Consider the following 8,782-nt stretch of genomic DNA (forward strand, 5'->3'; position numbering starts at 1 on the left):
TTCAGCAAGGGGAGAGAAAAATAGCCATTTTGAAATAAATCCAGAGATGGAGCACCTGGGTGGCTCAGTGGGTTAAAGCCTCTGCCTTTGGCTCAGGTCATGATCCCAGGGTCCTGGGATCGAGCCTCACATCGGGCTCTCTGCTCAGCAGGGAGCCTGCTTCCTCTCTCTCTACTTGCCTCTTTTCCTACTTGTGATCCCTGTCAAAAAAAAAAATTTTTTTTAAGAAATAAAAAAAAGGAAAAGAAAAAAAGAGAAATATATCCAGAGCAATTGGTTCTCCCTAACAAAGGCCTGCCCTCAAGACAGACTGCTATTTCAGAGCCTACCTAACCTGAGGGAAGGAAAACATTCCATTCTGGCCCCCTTTGACTTTCCTGTCTCTCCCAAAGTAGGGGCAGTGAAGGGGGAAAAGGCAAGGAGGACACAGGCCGAGGACACAGGCTCACTAAGAGACTGGGGCCTGATCAGAGGACCCTCCACTCTCCCCTCAGGCCCCACCACCACAGGGATTTCAGCTGGAAGAAGTAAAAGCCTCGGACCCTGTTTAAGAAGGAACCTCTAGGGAAACCTAAAGGCAACAAGGGAGACGAAAACAAGAGCACAATAAAAAAATGTTAATCTCTGAAACTACAGCTGCTGGGGAGAGTAAATACAGACTAAGTCCTAACCAGAGAAATATAAAACCTCACGCTACCTCCACTCCTCTACCTCCTGCAGCATTACCTGGCTTTCAACGAAACATGACGCTGTATGACACAAGGTAAAAATACAGTCTGAAGAGACAAGGCGAGCATCAGAACCACACTCAGATAAGGCAGAGATGTTGGAATTGTCAGACTGGGAATTTAAAACTGTAATAAATAATATACAAAGAGATCGAATAGAAATAGTGAGTGACACACAAGAATAGATAATGTCGGCAGAGAGAATGGAAACCTTATGAAAAAGTGAACAAGAGATCCCAGGAATAAGAAGTCTGTCACAGAAATGAAGAATGACTTTGATGGACTCATCTGTAGCCTAGACACAACCAGGGAAAGAATCAGTGAGTTTGAAAAAAAGGTCCATAGTAAGTTCCCTGACTGAAAAGCAAAAAACACAAGAAAAAAGAAAAGGAATAGAAAAAAATATGGTACAGAGTATCTTAAACCTGTGGGGCAATTACAAAAGAGGTAACATACGCATAATGAGAATACCAGGAGAAAAACGAAGGGAACAGAAAAAATATATATATTCAAAGTAATAGTAGTTGAGAATTTTGCAATGGTGGGTCCCATAAAACAGATCCAGGAAACTCAGAAAACTAAGCAGGGTGAATACCCAAACTCCACACCTAGGCATAGCATATTCAAACTGCAGAAAATCAGACACAGAACAAATCTTAAAAGCCAGAAATAGAAAAAAAATCTACCTGAGGAGGAGTGAGGATAAAAATTACGTGACTTCCCTTCAGAAACTATGCAAGCCAGAAGAGAGTGGGGCACATTAACGTGTCAAAGGAAAAAAAACCTAGAATTTTATGTCCTTCAAAATTGTCCTTCAAGAGTGAATAGAAATACTTTCTCAGCCAGAAATCAAATGAAAATGTCTCCAGTAGACCTGCCTTGCAAGAACTGTTAGTTCTTCAGAGAGGGAAAAGAATACAGATCAGAAACTTGGATCTGTAGGGACACTGGGTGGCTCAGTGGGTTAAGCATCTGCCTTCAGTTCAGGTAATGATCCCAGGGTCCTGAGATCAAGTCCCTCATCCGGGTCCCTGCTCAGTGGGGAGCCTGCTTCTCCCTCTACCTGTCACTCCCCCTCCTAGTGCCCACTCTCTTTCTTTCTCTGACAGATAAATAAAACCTTAAAAAAAAAAAAAGAAAGAAAGCTTAGATCTACATAAAGACAGGAAGCAAGCTAGAGAAGAAATAAAGATAAAATAAATACTTGAGTGAAACAAACAAACCACACCTTCCCCAGTAAGTCTTCCTGTCTCGGCCTCGTCCAACACCCCTTCTAGTGTTCCAGGAGCACCCAGCATGGCCTACTGACACAGTTCTATGCTGGCTTGGTGTCTCTCTCCCCAAAAGCCGTGTGTCCCTCATCTATGTGTCCCCAGAGCCAAGTCCATGAGTAGAAAGCATTCACACCAGAGGCCAGGACAGTGATTAAATAGCTTATCTCTTTATTAACAGTTCAGCGGGAAGATTCCAGTGGTGCCACTGTCACAAGGAAGGAGGGCTCGGCCGCCAGATCCTCTCTGTCCAGGTGTGGTCACTCCTCTGGTCAAGGGGTGATAGACGTTCTTTTGACAAAGGCTGTTCCTTGACCCTGAAGGACATGAACCTAGGAAGCAGAGGAATGTCCAGGGGCCATGTCACAGAAATGCAGGATGGCTAAAGGGCTTGAGGATCACACCTTCCCGACATTCCTAGAGCTGCGTTAGACCAGAAAACCCACAGCAGGAAAGGATGGTGGTGCACCAGACAGACCTGGATCTGCTTCCTCAAACTTCAGAAGACCATGCAAGCACCCTGATTCCTCATGTGTTTAATATTAGGAAACAGTTGACATGGCACATCATGACATTTACGAAGTGTTGATAGCCATTTTCCTCAGGACACTGTTCTGAAGTCTGATGAAATCAAGGCACAGAGGCATAACTCAACTTGCCCAGGATGGAGCTGGACTGAAAGACAGTGTCCATTCCTAAGGCTTGGCCTAACTGCTGCCATCTGTATAATGGGCATGAACAATGCCTTCCTCTTAAGGTTCTTTTTTTTTTTTTTAAGATTTTATTTATTTATTTGACAGACAGAGATCACAAGTAGGCAGAGAGAGAGGAGGAAGCAGGCGCCCCGCAGAGCAGAGAGCCCGATGTGGGGCTCAATCCCAAGACCCTGGGATCATGACCTGAGCTGAAGGCAGAGGCTTTAACCCACTGAGCCACCCAGGCGCCCTTTCTCTTAAGTTTCTTTTGGATCAGATGAAAAATCTTGACAATGCTTTATGCTAAAGCTGGGATATAGTAAGTGTTCCATAAATGCCAGCACTATATCTCCACGGCCTTCCTTTAAGCCTGTCGGGAGTTGGCTGGGTCTAAAACACTCCTTCAGCCCCCTGTGACTGCCAATTCAGTCGTTTTCCTGAATGAATGGCCTCTGTAGTACATCCATGTCATTGGCCTTCTACCTCCCAGAGCCACATAAATGGCTACTTGTGACCACTGGTTCCCAGGACAGGTCAAGAAGTCACAGGAGCTAATGTCAAGGCCCTAATTGGTGGCAGGGCCAAAATCTATGTGCCCTCACTCCTGACCGCAGCGCTCTGTGATCTTGTGGTTCAATGTGGGGTCAGTAGACCTATAGCAGCAATGCCTGGGAGTGTTAGAAATGCAGAGCAGCAGGCCCCCCACAACCTACTAACACAAGATCCCCAGGAGGTCCCTGGCCTGTGCGTAATTGAGAAGCACTCACTGTGACACCACAGCTAAGAGAGTCAGGCCAATCTGAGCTTGACTTAGAGTCCTTCCAGAAATTTAAGAGAGGCACTGCAGGACCCTGAGGCAGCTGCCCTATCCCCCACTCTCACTGGCCCCACGTATAGGCCCCCTCACCAAAGGAAAGGCTAAACCTTATAATCAAGCTCCCACCCCAGTGTCCTGTCTCACACCCAACACATCTGTCTCTTCTGCCCAGCTCCTCACCGGTCGGCCCTCTCACCTGTAGCTCTCAGCATTCTGCATAGGAACTTCTGCTGTGAATATCCTGAGATGATTCATCTGTAAGGCTGCATATGCTGCCGGGATAGAGAAGAGGAGCAAGGCAGATGGGATGGCAAAGCCTGCCCAGCTTTGGTATGGATCTGGGGTGCCTGGGCAGCCATTGCCCCATTCAGGCCCTGGAGCAGAGTCCTACGAAGCGCTCCACACATGATCAGGGAACCTGCAGAAGAGAGACCTCCCCACTGCCGCCGCCCTCCGCCACCCGACCCTATTAGGTGTACGAATCAGATAATCTCCCACAGCTTACCTTCGTCTCACCTGCTCTATTCGTTCTCGCACAATGTCAGTCCTCGCCTCACTTGGCACTTGGAAGATACGGGTATGGCTGCAAAACACCATTTAGACATTGGGGTTCCTGACTTTCTCTTTCACTAGGCATAGTGAATGGGTTGGAATCCTACAAACGATAGTTCTGACCCTGTCGCCATGAACTCTTGAGCTGGTCCTTCACTCCTCTTGCATGAGGCACACAAAGGTTTTTGTTTTGGTTTGGTTTTTACTATCAGTACCCCTGAGCCACCCAGTAGTCCTGGGCTGGCAGCAAATGGTCCTAAGAAGAGTTGAAGAAACAGAGAGGTTAAGTGCCTTTACACAGCAGGTCAGTGATCTTCTTGTAAGATGTGGAATTCACTCCCCACCCCGAATTCCTCTCCATCTCCGTATCACCTCTTTATCACCTACTTTATGCCATACTTACTATGGTTTAGGGATAATTCTGCAAAATTCTCTCACCAGGCCGATTTGCCTCTGTCTCTGTGGTCCAGCTCATGTCCTCCTCGACTCCATCCCCTGTCCTCCCCCAACCCTCCATTCCAGCAAAACCAGTTTGCCCACTGAATTTTCCAATTTTGCCTCTTTTGTTCTAGGTGCTCTGGGGCTTTCAGTGTGAAGACACTGATATTGCCTCAAGGGCTTGAAGCCTGGAGGTGACAAATGTGCTCATTTATCACTCTCTCAAGGTAAAGTTGGGTCAGTGCCCAAAGAGAGGGGTAAGAAAGAATAAAGATTACTCCCAGCCCAAGGCAGAAAGGGGTAGGCCTCAGAGAAAAGGCTGCAGCCCTGCACACTGGCCTGATGGAATTGGCCAAGTTCCCAAGGCTCTCATGACCTGTGGAAGCCCCTTCCTCACCTCTCCTGTTTATTCAGTCCCTGCCCAGCCCATGGGTCAGTCCAAGTAAATGCCCTGCTAGAAACCTTTCCAGGGTCTCCCAGGCAGCAATGCCTAGAACTTTAAAAAGCGGGGTCCCTCAGACTATGCTCTTGCTCTTGCACTCCTCATGAATTTTCTGCCATTTTCTCTAATATTCACACACCTTATTCATCTAGTTCACTTTTATCCCTTTGAAACTGGGGACTCCATCTTTAGACGACCTAGAAAACATCTACCAAATAAATGAGTGTCTGCTGTTGCTTAATGAAGGGGTATGTATTCCCTGACTACATATTTACTAAAACTAATAAAAGAATGCCAAACCAGTGGATTGGAGGGGGAGACAGGCACAGTTTATGGGTTTGAAAAGTCCACAGAAAGTCCAGAGTGGAAAAATTATATATGGATAATTGTGATTCCTGCAGCTTATCTCCAAAGCTTTAACCTACTTGTGCCATACAGCTAGGTCTAAATTTTTGAAGATGATATTCATATTATCCAGACCAAGGAACTGCCGCAAGGAACCGCTCCCATCCAGTGCAGCCATGTTGGGCAGGGACAGGCTCCCACGTGTGAGGCTGGCTGGATTATAGACCACAACATTTACAATTTTAGAATGGGGTTCCCATCCAAAAAGTCTTTCCCTGGATGGTCTCAAATTCCACCATTTGCCACTCCTTCCTGAGCTTTTGAATCCTGTTGTAAAATGCTAATGGCACCGTAAAGGGTAAACACAAGAAAACTGGATATCCCAAAGCAAAAATACATTTCTTGAGAAATGCGTCCACCTTGATAGAAGTGAACAAAGGGGGCGATGGGGGCATGGGAAGAAAGTACAGAAATGAGAGAGAGAGCGCCTCCACAGTTTCATGGAGGACCAGTTTAATTCCACAATTCTTCTTCTGGGAAAAGAGACCGCAAGTAAACACAGTTCTGAAAAGGAAATAGGGAAGCTTACGCCAGAGGGAATGAGCTGGCTTCCAGGCTCAGCTCCCTCCACATTGGGTCTCAGCCCCTTCCGAGCCAAGAAAGGCAGAAGGAGGTGGTCTGTGCTCCTGCAGGCACGGCAGGAGTCTGGCAAAATCACCGAAATGTGGAGCACAGAATTCTAGCCTCGGGCTCTGAGAAACCTCCTCTCACCTCAGCTGCAGATGAGGGCTCAGGCTTTTGCATTTTAAGAGCTTATTTTCTTTTAGCTCTTTAAAGTGCAGCCACTTCTGAACAAATCAAGTGCAAAAGTAACAGAAGTCTGAAATTTATTCAGAAGCATTGAAGAAATGGTGAACAAGCCCAGTTTTGCAACCCCCCAAGTCATGTTAAATCTTAGGAATGAGCTGGGCTTTCAAGATAGCAAAAATATTCCCTTAAGACCCCTAAGTAAGGGGAAAATTTCTCAGCCAGAGAAGTCAACATCTCTGGAGAAGAATAGCTATGTTTGTGTTAGCCAGGAATCCCAAAGGTGCGGGACTTTTGCCTCCCTCCCCACAATTCCACTCAGGGCAAATGAGACGCTTTACCTCCATCTTATGAACTGGATTCTTGTTCTTTCCTCCAGGACCTCTTGACTCTGGTTTGCCAACAAATCAGACTTTGAGAGATGGTGCTTCACCTAGGAAATCCAGGTAGTGTACATGTGATTACTATTCGGCAAGGACACTGTGGCCAGGATGGAGCCCAGCCTGGAGAAGCTCTGTCCACTTGCCCAAGACCCTTTTCAACTGGACCTTTTGCCTGCCCACCTCCCTCACTGCCCGCTCCCCTAGGATAACTATCTTAAACTCTCAGTTACCACGTCTCTGGTAACGTGCACATCTTGGCCATGGGTGGGAAGGCAGCCGGCAGACATCTTCTCCTTTATGTCCTGGGACGCTTCTTCTTCAGTCTGAAAGGTGAACAATTTCCCCTGAAATTGTAACTGAGTCCAAGTCTGTCTCTTCTGCCTTTTCCCTGTTTTCCCCTCTGTCACAACACACATCCCACGTGTCCTCATTTACATACTCTGTATCTCACTGTTCCTGCCATAAGCATGTCTATTACTACCTTCCTGTAGAATTCCAGAGGACTCATTAAGTCCATGGCCCTATCTCAATGTATTCCTGAGATGCCCTGTAGCTGGGGATGACATATCTGAAACCCCTCACCCAGTATCCTTAAGATGCAGGTGGGGATAATGGTGATTCCAACACATCTCTGCCAAAAGATCACATAAGCCCCAGGGTCTTCTAGGACATTTGGTGAATTAGACACAACTCTAGGCAGGGTGTTTAGCAATGAACTTGAGTTTCCCAGTTCTAAGGGGAAAGGAGTCTAGATTCCTGCACCCATGGAGGCCAGCTCTCTAGAATTTGGGGTCATAGAGGAATATTACTCACTTTTTTCAACCAGTGCTGTACTACAGATACAGCCTCGCTTTCTACAACTTCAACGTCCTGCAAAAAATTGGTAAGTTAATGCCCTCAGAATACCTAGAGACACAGCCCTCTTCCATTCTTATCCAAAGTTATACATCTTTATATATATACATCTTTATATATATACACTTTGTGTATATATATATATATATATATATATATATATATATATACTTTGTATATATATATAAAGATCTCTTGGAAGTGCAGTGGGGGGCTCAGAAAGGAGCATATAGATAACAATTCCAGGTAGTTACCCCCAGCTCTACTTACTGAACTGATTTTTGGTGGGAAGGGGAACCCTGCACCTTTCCGGGCAAGAATGTACACAATCCATGTTGTAATTATCATCTTTGAACTTATGCCAGGACTCCTTCTTGGCTCCCTCCTTCCATCGAAGCTGCCTGAGAATTCCTCTGGAACAAGGAGGTCATTGCTAGGAGGTGCCCACCTGATTGGCTGGCCAATGATGATGTGACAATGGCATCCTTTAATCTCTGGGGTCAGATGGAAAAGAGGTAAGGAAGTATCTGCCTTAGTGATGGCCATAGCTCAGAAATGGAGAGTTAGGGGGATGGGAACAAAAAGTAAGGAACAACCAATATAAACCTGAGGAAGACACAGGGGGAAATTACCAAAATTATAGAGATTTGGTTGGGGAAGGGGGAGTATGTCTTGTCACCTGGTTTTATGGAATGCTGAAGCAGAAAGATATTTTAGGAATCAAAAGAGTAAATTTGTCACAAAATAATCCAGGCCCCCAAGAAGTTGATTCAAACAATGCCACAGATACTTCTTATTCTTACATGTGGGGGAAGAAAGAACTTGTCCACCCCCCAAAAAATCAAAGATGGAGGAACAAAATTCTCACCAAGGACATTTTCTTTCTTTCTTTTTTTTTAACTTTGTTTACAGTGGTGATTCAAATCATTAAAAAAAAAATCCAAACAATTAGAGGTATAGAGTAAAAAGTATAAATGCCATTTCCTATTAAAAAAAAATTTCCTAATGATTTCCAGTGGACTGCTTCAATGGAAGGACAGTAAAGTGGAAGTGGAAAGGAGACTGTTGTGACTTCAGTGTTGGGGGAAAACATTGATAGTTCAAGTGGCTGCTGCTCTTCCTATCCAGAATTTTCACCAAGAAATTGAATGAAGTTCAGAATGTCTAAAGGATACTAAACAAAAGTTCAGCTGCTCCCAAAGTAACAGTAGCCTAACTCTGAGACCATTCTCAAGGTCCTAAAAACCAGGGTTGCAATCTTGTCTTTACACTAACTCATTATGTGTTTCATTCCAATTTCTTCTTCTTCAAATCATTCTAGTTTCTTCGTCTTCAAAATGAAAAGAATGGAATAATGTCTGTAGTTTTTAGATTTAATATTCTATAAATGTTCTCATTCTCATTCTTCTAAGAATATCAGAGTATCTCCCTCCCCAATTCTCCTCATAT

The 8,782-nt window shown here is 45.1% G+C and overlaps 1 protein-coding gene across 1 annotated transcript; it reads right to left on the reverse strand.

Annotated features, from left to right (window-relative positions):
* Positions 1 to 2,153: 2,153 nt before the first annotated feature.
* On the reverse strand, positions 2,154 to 7,762 carry SPATA19 (spermatogenesis associated 19). The gene is made up of 7 exons (XM_032359265.1): positions 7,604 to 7,762; positions 7,292 to 7,348; positions 6,709 to 6,801; positions 6,437 to 6,528; positions 4,017 to 4,094; positions 3,708 to 3,783; positions 2,154 to 2,331 (listed from the first exon to the last, which is right to left on the reverse strand). The coding sequence occupies exons 1-6, from the start codon at positions 7,679 to 7,681 to the stop codon at positions 3,717 to 3,719; spliced, it is 465 nt and encodes a 154-aa protein (XP_032215156.1). The 5' UTR covers positions 7,682 to 7,762; the 3' UTR covers positions 2,154 to 2,331; positions 3,708 to 3,716.
* Between the last annotated feature and the right edge of the window lie 1,020 nt (positions 7,763 to 8,782).

This window comes from Mustela erminea, chromosome 9 (genome assembly GCF_009829155.1).
Source record: "Mustela erminea isolate mMusErm1 chromosome 9, mMusErm1.Pri, whole genome shotgun sequence".
Taxonomy (NCBI): Eukaryota; Metazoa; Chordata; class Mammalia; order Carnivora; family Mustelidae; genus Mustela; species Mustela erminea.